This window comes from Sinohyriopsis cumingii, chromosome 1 (genome assembly GCF_028554795.1).
Source record: "Sinohyriopsis cumingii isolate HCF-2022 chromosome 1, ASM2855479v2, whole genome shotgun sequence".
In the NCBI taxonomy this organism is placed as follows: domain Eukaryota; kingdom Metazoa; phylum Mollusca; class Bivalvia; order Unionida; family Unionidae; genus Sinohyriopsis; species Sinohyriopsis cumingii.
The window spans coordinates 104,197,397-104,214,713 of record NC_142961.1 but is presented as its reverse complement, the minus strand read 5'-3'; the positions used below and the strand labels follow the sequence as shown (position 1 = coordinate 104,214,713).

Sequence of the window (17,317 nt, the reverse complement as noted above, 5' to 3'; positions counted from 1 at the left end):
TGGACTAACAAGAGACAACAGGTCATCCCATAAGCTGTTCTGGGATATAACTAGTAGGGATAATCAAATATGTTACAACTGTGCCAAATGTATATGAAATAAATGATAAAGGTAACAAATATAAAATGTATGGTCACATTTTTTAATTATATAAATTGCATTCCCTCATAAAATCCAATATTTTCACGGGTGGTACAAAGTTTCTTCATACAGATCTGATCAAAACACTTCTGTCTCAGCAGACACTGGTATGGTATGCACTTTCATTAAGGTTCACCCTTCATGAGGTAAGCAGGAGCCAGGTGTGTGTGTCCGATATGTGATTGGCATAATACTACCTAATATGATTTGTTCTCTACAAGGGATGCCACTCTCCAAGTGGATCAGATGTTTCTAAGTTTGCTTGCAGAGTTTTCATCTTACATATTTTGCCAAGTTTTACAAACATGCTGATCTAAATCTGAGTGGTCCAGCCAAAGGCCCACTAGGCATTTTTTGTGTCCTACTCTCGTACAAAAAGGCAGTTTTTAATTACAGTAAATATATAATTATGACGCTATGGTCATATCACAATGTCAAAATGAAGTTATCCAGAACTCCTTTGAATAATTTACAATAATTCCAAGGGGCCCTGAGTGGCCGAGTGGTCTAAAGCGCTCTTCATAATGGATCACTGCTATCTGTTCGAGTCTCGGATTCAGCCAATGTTGGTATGTAAGAAAGCTTGCCAGTAGCTTCTCGTGGGTCAGTGGTTCTTTCCGGGGTTTTCCCAGGTTCTTCCTCCACCATTAATACTGGCCGCCATGTATAGCCTATCGTGTGCTGAAAAAATGGCGTTAAGCCCAACAACAACAATAATTCCAAAATAATATTACAGTCCAAATGAGCACATTCTATTTCCAATCAACTTTCCAAGCAAATATTTTTCCTCTCAAGTAATATCCACATACAACATAAAATATGTCTGCGGAAGCAATGTTACAACACGAACAAAATAAATAGGAACAACTCCAAAATAGGAATTAAATCTGATTGCTCAGTTCTCTCCTTGTATATACACCTTCTATTACACCTATATTTCACAACAAACACCCAAGTGACAGATCATACTACTCAATAAATATTCTGAAATGCCTAATTATGTGACATAGCCCAAGGGATAGTAGTTAATTCTTCATCAAAATCCCACCATCCAATTAGAAATAACCCAAAGCTGTCAACAAGTCTTATAAGATTATCATTAGTAATTATCAATATATATGTAAGCACATATTTATAGATCCTATGTAATTTTTTGCTCTTAATATTCGTAAAAAACAAACCCTAGTCACGTAAGCAAAAATCTAACTATAGATAATCATTACAATTTACAGCCATGAATAAAAGCTACAAAAATATATGACCCATGAACCTTACATTTTTGGTCCATATGGCCTACGATGTTAAAAACGTTTGAACACCCTGTGATCTAAATAGTCACTATACAGTATTTATGAAGAAGACAAGACATAATCTATGAAAGGTACATCATGGTCAAAGAAACAATGTTCACGTTAAATTTCATTAGAATATGTTAAATGGTTCCTTAACTGTGCTAATTACAAGCCTAATCCCCCCCACCCAAAAAAAAAAAATAGCTAAATTTTTTAATTCCTGAAATTGATTTCTACTGGTTTAGTCCAGTACTTTATGTGTTTAGTACTAATCAATATAATATAATGTTCAAAAAACAAATAACTATCTTCCTACTCTCATCTTAAAAACAGTGCAGTAGGAAACACATGGTTTCTGGGGAAGCATTTTCCATATTATATGCAAGTCATTGAGACAATATTCTTTACGACCCTGCCTTTGCACACATCTTTTGAATACTGAATGACCCTTGACCCTAATCATGAAACTCATCTCTCTCAGTGATGAACGTTTTCTTCAGCAGTTTTACACAGGTAAATAGTTGACAATATCTAACAATACCTGTCACAATGACACAATAGGTGACTTCTATTTCTGCTAAAATAACAGTACAAGTGATATACATAAATGAAATGCTTATACATCGATTCACATCATACACCTTTATGTAAACAATATCATAATATTCAAACAAATAATGTGCAATTTTCATACTCCACTGTTTTGTTAGAAAACATGAGGCTGTTGACACTGACAGCAGATGACCCTTAAATACAGAGCATTTATATAGGAAATCTGCCTGGGGCAGATTAGATTGGCCATTATGACCAGGTGGCTGCAACGACAGGTTTGAATCTATATTAAAAAGGAACAGCTAGGAATGTGAGAAAATGTTCATACCAAATTGCATTTGAATTGTGCAAAAGTTGTTTTTGCATAGTGCAAGTAACAAGCAACAACCCACACAATAATATGAAGTTAACTGTCATGGGGCATAACTCTTATCTAACATGGAGTTGATATTAGCACATCAGTCTCTAAGACAATGTACACAACATCAGTTGTTGTTGTTGTTGTTGTTGTGGGGTTTAACGCCATTTTCCACCACACGATAGGCTACATATGGCGGCCAGTATTAATGGTGGAGGAAGAACCTGGGAAAACCCCGGAAAGAACCACCGACCCTCGGGAAGCTACTGGCAAGCTTTCTCACATACCCACATTGGCTGAATCTTAGACTCGAACCGCCGCAGACAGAGGTGAGATGGCAGTGATCCGTAACGAAGAGCGCTTTAGACCACTTGGCCACTCAGGGCCCCTACACAACATCAGAATATACTGTCTGGTGTCAGAACTATGCCAGGTACAGGGATCTTCCGAAATGATGGAAAAAGGACAATAATTCCATCGAAATTAACTTTAAAGAATGACACCTTTACAAGGCACATAAATTAGTAGATTTATTTTCTTGGGTCTCAAGTATCATTATTTTGAAGGAAAAAAAAAAGACATTTAAATTCTTGGTTTAACCACAAGAAGTTTGTATATTTGCAGGCATTTAACTGACTTCAACCAATATGCCAAATAAAGAACATAAACAAAATTTATGAGGGCAAAAAAGAACAGTCAGTTCAAAGGCTAAAATAGTACTACCACCTGTCTCATCACAAATCAAAAACCTGTCAAGATAAATCACTTACATTCAACATCAATGGATGCTGATGCATACAACAACACTCTGCTATTTAGAATTTAAAGGAAATGTGTATGATCTATTCCTTAACACATTAACCCCTGGAGCTTTTTGCCATTTTTGCCTGAAAATCGAGTAGGAAACACATTTTGAAAGCTATTTCTGAATAGACTTGAAAACACCAAATCCCCGGTCATCTTTCAATAACATACTGCCTAGTTGTGTTAGAAACATCATTTTTCATTGGCTATTTGACTCATGCATGAGCAGAAAGGTAAAAGTTGGAACTTTTTTTTTTATTTTGCTAAATGGGGGCCATTATTTTTGTATGGAGACCACTCTTTATTCCAAATGCCCATCTTATCCTACCTGTTGCAAAGGCTCATCTGTCTGTTTGCAGTTCATACCGGTTTGCCTTAGATCTGAGACCAAAAAGTCTAAAATCCAGACACAAAATGGGCTTCCGACCACAGGCGAATTTTGCGTAAAAAAAAGTCGGGTCCAAAAAATGAGGTTTATCTATCTGTATTTTGTAGTGCAACTAGATATTCCAGATTATTTGGTATCATTGTAGAGCTACATCTGTCTACCTTTCTATAATACCATCCACTTAAGTGTATCATGCATGACCATGACGATACAGAGCTCGGCAGTAGGCTACTACCTCCTGCCCCGTAAAGTCGTTGCTAGGGGTTAATGTGTTAAGACATAGTCCATAAAGTCACACCATCAATTAAAAAGTGGTAAAAATCAGCTTAGATTCCCATCTGTGCAAATCTATGAAACAATCTTTGTGACCCATGAATCGAATTTCATCTGCCTTCACAGACATGTTTTGAATACTAATTGACCCCTGACCCAAATGAAAATGATGTAACTTGTTCCACATCAACAATAAACATATGACCAGCTGCCACTTCATCAATTAGCAAGCAGGATTAACATGTGCTCAGAGCCCATCTAAGTAAGAAGATGCTAACAAAAATTGAAATTAAAGCAAACAAACAAGAGCTTGACTCATGTATGATCTAACTTCAACTATCAAACTATCTACAAACATCGTCAATGATGCCAAGTGATGCTCAATAGATAACTGCAGTTCACACAAATATGTGTCAAAGATCAGACCTAATTATCCATGGATTTGAAAATAATAGCTGGAATAATTACTGGACAAACATTTGCATGTACCTGTCGACTTGACTAAAACAAAGTTGATAAAGTGGTTTTGTCCAAAAATCATTGAAGCATCATCTTCAATACTCTGTGGTAATTAGTGCATAGTAACTGAGTCTCAATCAATAGTTTTGGTATTTTACAAATTTGTTGTGCAATGCGATTAAGCATGCATGGATAAAATGAGATGTGCTTTCATAAGGATCTAAATTTTTCAACAAAAATTTCACTTGCATGAATAATCAATCTGAATAAGCATTAAATCTAATTTGCATTTATATAATCATTTTTTGTTGTTGTCATTTTCAGTAACAATATTGTCTGAATACCTTATGCTTTTCCAAAGTTCTCTCCATCGTTGCCTATCTTAAAACATATTAAGATCGCAAGTAGCCACTACCTGATGCTATGGCTTCAAGTTATGGCTTATGGTTGCATGCAGAGTCTTGGTGGTTGCAAGAAGTGTGTATAGCTGGACATACAGACAGAAAAGTCATTACTATACGGCTTCTCAATCATGACGTAGGACCCTAATACAATTTCTATAGTTGGTATGGACTCAAAACAATTACTTCAGTATAAGAAATCAAAAAGCAGTGTTGATTCCAGAAGCAAGTAGGTAATGTTTGACCCACATGGGTAATTCCAAGTCAAAAATTGGGGTCATTTAGAAGAAATAAAAACAAATCCCCAAGGCAAATACTCTTGCATTTTGTTTATTCAAGAAATTCAAATATATATAATTATCACAGATGCTGGTGTTGTAGATTAATTAACTCTTGCAATAAATACTAATTTTTCCAGTCACTGCAGAGTCCGACTAAACACAGCTTTCTACAATTTCCTTGCCAGCTAAATGTGTCCACCATCAAGGCAACTAACAACAACGCTATAGTCTGACTCAACAATGACTGTATCAAAGTATATAATTCTGAAGTAGTTAATATTTATTGCAGAATTAATACAGCCACAACCCAAGCACCTGTGATCATTATCAGCCTCTCCTGTTTTGAGTCTTCCATACTGGAATTTGAATTCCTCGTGCTCAAGTAACCATTCCCCATACAGGACTGCTTTGATATTCAAGTCAACAGTTTCATCTCTGTGCAGCAGTTTTTCTTCTTTACATTTACACTCATGGATCACATTCTCTTGATTTATGAGTAAGAAGACATTTCTGTCACCCAATACTTCTTTGGCAATGAACAAGCTATACAGTGAGATAGGGATAAACTAAATTCAGTCAACAGTGGTCCCCCTCTCATACAGCCACCCCTATCTGCACCAGGAAAGTGGCCTTATAAGATGGGTGGCCTTTCCAGAGGGGTACTACATTTTTTGTGAGAAGTTTATGTAATATACATAGTAAGAAAGCTACATACTTCAAAGCATTAAATATCTTCGTTTAAAAGTAACATTAATTATTAAAACATTTTTCTTCTTAAGAATAGACTTATTTCAACTGAATATACATTAATAATTCTTATTCTTGACGTAAGCGAGATATGCGAGCAGGTACTGTTGTCATGCACATTGCAAAACAATTCAAAAACATCAGTTAAATCTTGTACATACATAATTCTCATTCCATTTGCTCCATTTGCCCACTGCTGCTGAATAATCTCCTTACTGGTTACGATGTTGTTTATTCGAGTCTTTTCAGCATAAGCTGGTTTTATTCTAGTCTTTTCTACATAAAACTGTTCTGCAAGCCCACCTCACATCCCCCAATGTCACCAAGCAGAATAACCAACTTTCTTCACAAGTAATACGTCTCCATTTACGAGATGACATGAATGTTCGGTTACTGATTTATTTGGATGTTGCTAACTGTGTGCGATTTAATTATGCAGACAAAACTTTTGTAGAGTGGACGAAATGCCTTCTTCGTAAACGAAGCAATAGATCTAATTTTCGGTCTTTGTCTGGCACCTTGTTTTGTTCAAGGTTAATTTCTCATTGTGTGTTAATAAAATCTGTATTTAGCCTTTGCTGACCATGTTATGATCTTGACAATTACGTCCTGCTGTATTCATCAAAGAGAAGAACTCGACAGATGTGTGAAGCCCCAAACTCTATCACAATATTTTTGAGCCCATTTCCTGTAAATGTCGGCTTTTATAGATAATGATATAATACTAATCTTAGTGTTACATGTACTTTAGCCAACACTTCTTTCAATAAAGGAAACCTGACATCAAAGGACAGGTATAGACAGTCGAGATAATCTGATAACTTACCGCACGATATGAATTAATTATTGGTTCTAGACACATCTGAAATAAAAAGTGGCCGCTTGTGAAGGGAATATTTTAAATTTTTGTACTAGTATGCTGGCCACTGGTCACATTAGAGGGGTGGCCATTCTTGAGGGGTACTTCTGAACACAAACTCATCAGGACCTAGGGATTCTAGCTGTAAGAAGCGAGTGACCGCCAGTCGGGGGGGGGGGGACCACTGTAAAATCAACTATAATGAACTTTTATCTTTGTTTTCTTGAGTCTTTTCATGCACCCTATCAGTGCCATGGAAGGAACTTCGATGAAACAAAGATGAATAATTAGGGGTGACTGGCACAGCCTATAATAAACCCTGAACTAAATCAACAAGTAGTAAGTAATCTGTACCATAATGTTGCAAGACATTTTAAGTGAAACAATTGCTGAATGTTTTTGTATCATTTGAGATGTTGCAGTTTACAGATGGAATATTACAAGCTGTTGTTGTTGTAGGGTTTAGTGCAATTTTTCAGCACACGATAGGCTATACATGGCGGCCAGTATTAATGGTGGAGGAAGAACCGGAAAAAACCCGGAAATAACCACCGACCCATGAGAAGCTACTGGCAAGCTTTCTCACATACCCACATTAGCCGAATCTTGAATATTACAAGTAGAGTTCGGCATGTGCAAGATAGCCCAACCATCTCATGACATACCATGGCCCACAAATTAAATGACATGCTATTTTGAGAAAATTAAATTTTCATTTAGCAATAAACTGGCACATAGAAGACCCATTTGCAAATAAAATTATCCAAAAAACCCAATCAACAAATTATGAGAATAGTTTCACAGGATCATAATTTCTATGCATTTACAGGTGATCCTTAATCTGGCTACATTAAGGTTCAACCTTTGTTTCAAGGCAATCAAAGAACAAGCCATCTTTCTTAATTCACAGTGCAAACCACTTCATCTCATAGCCATGTACTTAAATACTTATGTTTTACAAAACCACATAGCCTGTTTTTGAAAAGCATGCAACTGAGAAAACAGGGCTGTTTAGTTAAAATTTCTGAATTGCATAGCAAATAAGACTCAGGGCTGGATATCTGGTGTAGTGTGATAAATAGAACAGAGGTGGGGTAGAGCTGTATCACATCATGCTCCATACAATCTCTTCAGAAAAGTATTGGGAGGAAGAAGAAAAACAAGTCTAAAACCATACACATACCAATGTTTTAGAATACTTGTGTCAAAAATGTTCTGTACAACATGCCATCAAGTATTGATGTCTGAGAATTAATTTGGACAAAAACACGTTATAATAGTAGTTTTCAATATCTCTGCATATGCCAGAGTGTATCTGGAGAAAGGCATGCACTTTCTTTGGAGATCAGTAAGTTTCTAGAGGCAGATTACTGTTCACATCAATGCAGTGTCTTGACACAGAAATGTTGTAATAATGAATAAAATATACAAATAATGTGGAAATTGTCAATCATACAATGATCACCCGAGATTTTCCACATTTCACAAAATATCCATTAAAAATCTTCATGCAGCTTCAGATCTTTTTCTCATATCATACTTACAGGCAAACAAAGCATAATTTTGTGAAGAACCAAGGACAAAACAATGGAACATGCACCTTTAATACACACATCTGTAATACATATACTTTTACAGTATGTTTGCACAAGATAGCGTTACTCTCTTGATATAATCAATAATATGTAAGCAACAACTACACTATAGGGATATAAAAAAAAAACATTACCCAGGAGCCCAGGACAACTAAATATTAATGCCAGGCAAACATTTTTCCCAATGTGAAAACCTGGTCAGGTAACCAAAAAGTAGTAATAAAGAACAATCATGTTAAAACCTATGATGGCATTTTATATAATTCCAGTGCCCAACATTTGATCACTGAATTATCCAAGTATCTAAAACGGGTGTCCAAATGATTTCCTTACATTTAAGTACGTAACATGGTGTCCAAATGATCTCCTTATAATTAAGTACCTTAAATGGGTGTCCAAATATCTCCTTACAATTAAGTACCTAAAATGGGTGTCCCAATGCAGCCATTAGAGATGTCACAATTTCTGGGAACATTTACTGGGTACACATCAATCCTAATGACCGGGTACCCCCGTATCCAACCAATGAAGTCCTAAATGAATCTGAGTTGGAGTCCTGATTAAAAAAATCCAAGATACAGTACGATGACATATGCAATAGTCAGCGTTGTCCTGATGTGTCAACAGTTCCTTGCTGAACCACAGAAAATAATATTCCAGTTTTGAATTCCAAACAAAATTTCAATAAATGTCTTTGTCCAAGAATTCTGTATGAGCACATTAATATTTTCAGGGAAAAGAATTAATAATTCCATAAAATAGAATTTCAAATCAAACTGGTCACAACAAAACAACTTTAAGTGTCACTGGTTTATAGCCCAATGGACTACATTCTCTACAGAAAATAGTTATGCACCAATTAAAGACGCAAAACAGATTCCAGTATGAGGATCACATGATCATGTTTCTAGAACCACAAAGAAGGCTTTTACATGGTCAGGAACTAGGTCAGCATTAGATACAAAGTTTCTATTATTAGTGTTTACCAAGAAAAACAGGTCAAACTAATTTCTGGAAAATGTCAAATCCAGTAAATAAAGTTACACTATAATAGCATATAAAGGAAAAAAAATAAAAATAAATAAAACGAACAAACAATTATATCAAATATAAATTAAATATACATAACACTACCATAATTTTAAATTCAGTGCATTAAAAAACACATTGTTTTTTTTTGTTTGGCCTTAGGATAAGTAGCTATATTAAAGTTGTGCCAACAAACAGGCTTTGGACAATATGCCATCATATAAACTCTTCTGGTCTATGACCAGTTAAGCTAATATCCAGCCTGTATGAACATGAGACATGTAGAAAATGTATGTGACATAATAATAATAATAATAATAATAATAATGAGGGCTCTGTATAGCGCCTAATCTTTAGAAGCTCTAAGCGCTTTACAACATTAGACAACACATATAATGATATGATTACAAAAACAAACAAAAATACATGCTGAGAATATTTAAGGTAGAAAACATTATTAGGTCTTTAAGTTTGTTCTTGCAGTCGAATGAGTTTTGAGAGCACTCTTGAATGGGATCACTGTGTCTTTGTGTCTAAGTTCAGTGGGCAATTCACTCCACATTGCTGGGCCCTGGTATACAAAAGAACACTGTCCATATGACTTTGTTTTCACAGCGGGAATAATGAGTATACGATTGTCAGAAGAGGAGCCTAAGTATCTTGCTGGTGTGTAGACGTGGGTGAGGTCGGATAGGTACGTTGGACTAGAGTCAGACAGTGAAATGTAGCACAGAGAACAAATTTTGTGTTTGATTCTGGACTGAATGGATAGCCAGTGTAAGGCACATATCAGCGGGGAGGTGTGCTCTGATCGTGGTACTCTAAGTATGATCCGAGCAGCTGTGTTTTGAACTTTTTGAAGTTTCTGGAGCAGATATTGAGATGAACCATACAGAATTGAGTTACTCTAGTCCAGTCTTGAAAGTACTAATGAACACACAAGTTTTAGTGTCATCAACTGAAAGATATTTGCGAATGGAGCTGATGCATCTCAGCTCAAGATATGCAGCCATGCATATGTTCATGACATGTTGGTGCAATGTGAGAGTACTGTCCTGAGTAACACCTAGGTTTCATACTGACTGTGTGAATTTAATGTTGGTGTGGCTGATATTTATTGTCTGAGGTAAAGGATGTGAATAAGAAAGTCTTTGTGTTGTGATCAGAATGACCTCAGTTTTATCATCATTTATCTGCAACTTGTTACATTGTTACATTGTTACATGTCATCCATGATTTCACATCAGAAATGCACCTCTCTACAACTTCAGTTGGGTAACTAGATGTGTATATTTGGGTGTCATCAGCGTACAACTGGTGAGACACTGGATGATGACCTATGACACTTGAGAGCTACTGAGTGTATAGAATGAAGAGAACAGGTCCAAGAACAGACCCCTGTGGAACACCACAACACAGATCAACTGGGCTGGAGTGCATTCCATTTGCAGATACAATTTGTGTCCTGTTGACCAAGTAGGACTTGAACCGCAGTAAGGCTGTATCATGAATGCCAAATACATGCTGGAGACGGTGAAGTAATATATCACGGTCTATTGTGTCAAATGCTGCAGACAAATCAAGGAGGGTGAGGACATAGTTTTGCACTTGATTCTCAAAATACCTAGATTTGTGGGATTTAATAATATCTGAACATGCATTTTAAAAATTCCATGACATTCAGAAAAGATTAATTTTCATTAGGTTTGAACAATTGTGTCCTGTCACAATATCTAGTGCCTGGATCCCATTATCTTTGCTAGCCAAGGTTCCAAAATTTTAACCTATCTACACTTTGGCAGATCAATCAGATATTTCAGTGCATTGTCCTAGAGACATCTATTGGATTTCACAAGTTGCCTCCCTTAGTAATAGCATGTAATGCCAACTTAACCAATTAGCGTGTAACAGTGATGCACTGTACATCAACCAAAAATGGTATAGGCAATTGACTTGAAAAGGATATGTCATCAGTTTAACATCAAGAGTATTAACTACAAACTGGAGAGTGGAAAATTGCATATTGAGTCCATTCCATTTGTGTCCTTCCCTTCAAATCTGAATAACTTGAAATTCACAGATCCAAAGCATGAAAATATTTAATAAATCTACCAAAATTCAGATAGGTTAACATACCTTGGCTAGCAAAGATGGGGTCTCACAATCATTTTATTACTGCATCTAGTAACTTTTACAACCCAATTTGCTTATTTTAAATTAAAAATGAAACAGTCACATTCCATCAAATTTCCATGGCAAGTGTAATGTATATGACAAGTCATATCCATAATGTTACTATGACATCACAACCAGCATTCAACCAATTAAAACCTGCCACATGATTCATTCAAGTAGGTGACTGGCTCAGTTTTCATTCACTCAGCCCTTTAAATTTTCTTGAGAGTAGATAAATTACTTTAAGCTTGCCTATTCTTCTTTTGTTTTAGAACTAAATATTTACTCCTAATTGCAGGCAGAAATTTATTTCCAAGATTTATTTGGGGGAAATTCTTTGACAATATAATCTGAAAATTCAAGACATGAAATGCCTTAAACCAACTGCCCATCCAGTGTCCACATTAAAATACATGGAACCTGTAGGTGAGGAAAACCACCAGGTGGTGGGATTATCTTATCAGGATACGTTGTGTGTTATGACAACACAATGCAAGCACCATACACTAGAAAAAAACTTGAACTGCCAACTGCACTGGTAATGGTTCAACCAAAACATCTGCTTTCTTCAAACAATATAAATGCTCATCTGCCACTGTAAATGTTCGTAGTAATCTGAAAATTTGGTCTGCCAGTTTTGAGGCAAAAACAAAGGAGCAGATCATACCAAACAATGTAAAACTGCTGCAGTATTAAGTTTCAGAATGACAATTAAAATTTTTATTAAGATCAATGAAGACACATACATGACCACATTGAGATACACTTTAGTCTCCATCACGACGCTTAGTTCAACCAAATTTGGCAAATGAAAAGAGTACATTATTAAACAAAATGAATGAACATGTCTAATGAAATTTGGCAAAGACATCTTAAATAGAAGACAAATGCATGCCTAAAATTTAATACATTAGATTTACCCATGTCTGTTTATTCTTGATTGCTGTATAATCCGCACTGCAGTTTTCATCACAAAACTTCCTGAATAACGTTATCAGTCGCTATGAATCTTTACAATGCAGACTTGCGCCAATCTGGGGGAAGAAAAGTGGATGCTGGGTCTAATCTGGGGATAGTTCAATTATTATCCAATATGTAGTGCTTTAATTTTGGCATGAGGACACAAAATCCAACTGGTTTACTTTAGGTGAGTGATTTGGATTTTTAACATAGCTTTAAAAAAAATTCAGACACATTGCTAAAATGTTTGCAGTGTGGCAGTTTATGGTAATGTCTAGAAATGAGGCATTATGTCCCACCCAGTCACATTATCCTGACACCAGGCTGACCAGGCCTAACACTAACCTCTTAAGGCTGACCACCAAGCAATGCAGCTGCTAATACCATTTTTTGTGAGTCTTTGGTATGACTCGGCCAGGGTTTGAACCCACAATCAGAGATGGATGTTCTAACCACTTAGGCCAATGGAGCAGTCAGGTTTAATTTGTAAATCGTGTCATCTAAAAATGCTGACTTACTTTAACACTAATTTTGCCGCATGTATTTCTTGGAACATTTAAATAATTATCTTCCAAGGAATAATGATCAACAAGAAGCAAATTCAAATGAACACTATGCAGTATGTATTATCAATTTTTCAACAATTATGCACAAGGCACAAGCTAGACTTGAATTTTAGGTTAAAGTGACTTCTTTTGGACAAAAAAGGAAGAAGTGGAAGCAATGCAAGATACATGATACGTATGTATTATACTATATATATATATATACATTTTTCTACATAACAACAAGCGGGACCCCGAGTGGCCGAGTGGTCTAAAGCGCTCTTCGTTACGGATCACTGCCATCTCACCTCTGTCTGCGGCGGTTCGAGTCTAAGATTCAGCCAATGTGGGTATGTGAGAAAGCTTGCCAGTAGCTTCTCGTGGGTCGGTGGTTCTTTCCGGGTTCTTCCTCCACCATTAATACTGGCCGCCATGTATAGCCTATCGTGTGCTAAAAAATGGCATTAAACCCCACAACAACAACAACATAACGACAAGCAACATCTGGCATTTTTTAAATAGCATCTGCTCTGCAGTTTTTTTCCGTATTTTCATAAAAATGTGCAAAGCGCTTCTTTAATTCCACAACTGAGCATTGTCCCATACGTCTGTGACCTAAATAATTGCATTTTTTTTTGCTCTAAGTCTTTAAAAACATAAAATTTAGACATTGCTTTCATTATTTTCCTAAATATATCTGTCCAAATGTTTACAAAAACAGACAATCAATGAAGAGTGGTACTTCCCAGACACAGCAGTATCCGCCATTATCCCCCCACCCTGACAGGTTCACTTACAGTTTCAAGCTGATGTCATGAAGAAAATAATGCACATGACAGTTAAAACCAACAGGTCACCAATTCTGTTCTTAAAACAAAAAATCCTATTTACATATGTTTGTTTAGGTCTAAAAACACAAATTTGTATATTTTTATCATCAAATGATAACTTGTGGAAATCGAACAATGATAGTTCCTGTAACCAGTCAAATATAACACAACTCCACTATAATTTATTCTGGAAAGGGTTAATGATTAATCAGCTATCAAAACACATGTGAATGTGACAGAGTTTTGTCTGCACAACTAAAACCAACACCAGCTAACTGATGGCTTGATGCCTACATTTTGCCTTGAGCTATGACAATACTGAATCTATGATCACTCAATGTACATCTTTTAGGGCAAAGTACTTTTCGCTTTCCTATAGAAAAAGGTGAAGTTTTCATTTTTTATGCAACTTAGTTGCTCACTTCGCCTGGTAGCATGACCCCTTTACATCTATAGCAGAAAAAGTCAGTACTGAATGCCCACATTACCTGCATTATTTGTACTTTAAACTATGCAACAGTGGTATCACAGACTGCCAAATATTTTACTTTAGTGCCCCTGGCAATGAGTCGGTACAGAACTACATTGCACGAGTATAAGACTGTTTAGAGAGCTAAAAAGACCAGAGGTCTCAGAAACACTTAATCAGGCGTATTTGGATGCAAATGTTTTATCTGGAACACATAAAATCACTTACACAGGAGTCCGCCATACACAAGCAATAGCTGGGTGGCAAATTCAAAGGCTTGCCAGGCCTGCTTCAGTCACCTGATGAGTTTGGAAAAGTGTTGATCAATTATCATTTTAGCTGTGCTGATATTTACAATAACAGAATTCAGCGGCTGAAAGGCCCCCAGATGCACATGTTGTCATTATAAGAGTACATCCAAAGAACATGATGCAATAGCTAGGCAGCAAGTTCAAAGACTCTAACTTGCTGCTATGGGGTGGGAAATTGTTCTGATATTAGAATGACTCAATTTTTAAAGACAGAAAACCCCAGAGATGTATGTCATTATAAAACTATATCAAATGAACAACTTAGCTTTCATTATTGTGTTCATTTTCTGAGTGTAGCCAAATAAGTAGTACACATGACCTCAAAATCAAGACACATCGGGACTTAAACCAACATGTTTACAAATTTGGATAGGTATTTTGGGGTTAAACAGCAAATTGACAAAGATTTTAATGAGATTCATAATCATTTCAGAAAGCCAAGTGACTGATGCCTGGTTTTAGTGTTTGAAATAAGACCATTTATTGGGTTGACAAAATTCAGTCTCATTCAGATGGATAAACAATAGCTCCATGTCAGTGGCATAAAGAATTTGGAAACTAAATTCAGTGGCTACCACTGGTTCTAATCATCAGGACATTTAGCCACTTCAGGTATGTACAATATGATTTGGGAGGGTACTGCAACGTTTGCTGGCCGGACTCCTGTTGTCAACAAAATAGAAGTAGTGAACTCCTAGTTTTAAAATCCTAGCGAGACCTCTGAATACTTTATGAGGCACTGTGCCATCAGCCATATTATTTTTGGACAATCAGATACCGATATTGCTGTTTTTGTCGTTATCTAAGTGGTAATTTTGTGCATTGTCTAAGAGGGACTTCTTAAAGATTGTTGTGTAACAATGTCGTTATTAAAATTGGATTGACTGTTTCTAACTTTTTGCATTGTTTAGCCCTGCAAAGATATATGAGGATACATAATAATAATAACTACTGTTATTATTATTATTGTTTTGCAGTTTGATATTTGTATGATACTGTTGTAAATCTCTGAAAGTCAATTAGAAGAATAAAGTACATTTTAATAATAAAAATTGTTTAACTACGCCCATTTTGACAACAAGACAATCTAATCCTTTTAAGTTCGATTTTAAAGGCCCAACACCCTTCGGAAAAAAATCCTATGATTTTAAGTGACAGCAAAAATGTTTTCCCCATCTTAGAGCACAAGCTACTTCATCATTTATTTTTGCTATTATGTTACAAAATTGATACAAAGACTCAAGGACTGGATTCATAAAAAGACTAAGTTCACATACATCATTTCATTACCAGGGGTGTATAATACCCCACATTTCTATAATGCTATTGTATTTTTCATTAGCATTAATTGAATTCAGAAGAAAATTACTGATATTTATAATTGTGTATCATTTTCATTAAAAATGAAAAAGAAATCAAATTTTACAACTGAAAGAACAAAAAAATTTGAAAAATATATAACGATTCTAAATAAATACATCTTAAAATAACTTATGTACATAAGTATCATAGTGTATTAAATCAGATGACTAGGTTTGTAAATAGCATTAAAGAGATGTGTGAATAGAACAGAAGATCCATATGTTTAGGTTCTTAGCAGCAAGAAAAGTTGTTACAAAGCAATCAGTCAGATTAATTAGTACTTCATGATATGTATTAAAAGTTAATGTGCTTTATCCTTTTTCTCCAAATATGGTATTTTATAATTGAAATAATGGTGACAACACACAAGGGACACTGCTAAACAACCCTATTATGGCAGTAAGATGCTGACCACCACCACCCCTCATACATATCATGATAGCCCATGTCTTGCACTGTAGGCCTTGCTTCAAACCAGAGTATTATATAAAAAAAAAGAACACTAAAGTCGTATCTTAAACTTTGATCATTAACGACACCTCTGATAATAAAGATGGAAATGCTGTGGGGAAAAAGTCATCCATACCCCTAGCATTCGAGTATAACCAATCATATGAAAATGTTAAGTGCTACCCGATTGATAGAGTTATTCCAACCCCCGTCCCACCAACAATAAAGTAGTGCAGAAATTTTTGTCAGCCAACTTTTGTACGTCTAGTTTGGTCAAGTATTTCATACAAAACGCCAATCAATCATAACGAAATCTTAAATCATATATGGTATCTGGCAACAACTATGGGGCTTATTAAGGCGGTTCAACCACTTGTCAGTGATTATTAAATTCGTATATTTATGCTAGCAACAGCCGATGATTCAGAGCCTCTTTTTTGGTTTACCTACCATCTGTACGCTGTATGTCAACATTGACACCGACAGTCAATTTGCTCAAATCCATATTCAAGATTTATAAAATGATAAAACCATAAAAGAAACTTTTTTCACGTTGGTTGCAGTTTTATCGGCGGCATTCCGTGATCGATGAGATGGTACTCGTCCGTTGGAAATTTAAAATTTATCATTGCGCATGAGCAGGATGTCCCAACAAACTAACTGTTGTACTCTTTCCGCGCAGAGTTAAATTTCAGAACGGAAGGGTTTGTATCCTGAACCAACTCTACCGCTTCTCCTTCTACTGGCTGTCGGATTTACATATTTTGGAAAAACTGAATCCTTTAAATACATGGAAGAATTCACATTGCAAAATTTTACAACAAACTACTAATATGTTTTGTTTTTATGGTATTTCAAATCGCTTTTTAATTTTTTCATTGGTAAAGGGAGGCCACAGCGTTTTGACAATTACCTAGAACGTCAACAATACAGAAGATTTTTAAATGCACAGAGGACGCAAGAGTGATTTCATGGAACAACAAAGTTGCAACTGAGATTTGAAGGCGACGAAATAAAGCTGAATGGAAGAACTTAA

At 35.8% G+C, this 17,317-nt stretch overlaps 1 protein-coding gene across 1 annotated transcript in view; it reads right to left on the bottom strand.

Moving 5' to 3' along the window:
• Positions 1–16,899, bottom strand: part of LOC149807484 (kinesin-like protein KIF2A) — a 95,807-nt gene extending 78,908 nt beyond the window's left edge. The window contains exon 1 of the mRNA XM_089956922.1: positions 16,732–16,899. Coding sequence (XP_089813048.1) covers positions 16,732–16,786 — 55 coding nt within the window. The 5' untranslated portion in view covers positions 16,787–16,899. The remainder of the gene's footprint in view (positions 1–16,731) is intronic.
• Positions 16,900–17,317: the final 418 nt, after the last annotated feature.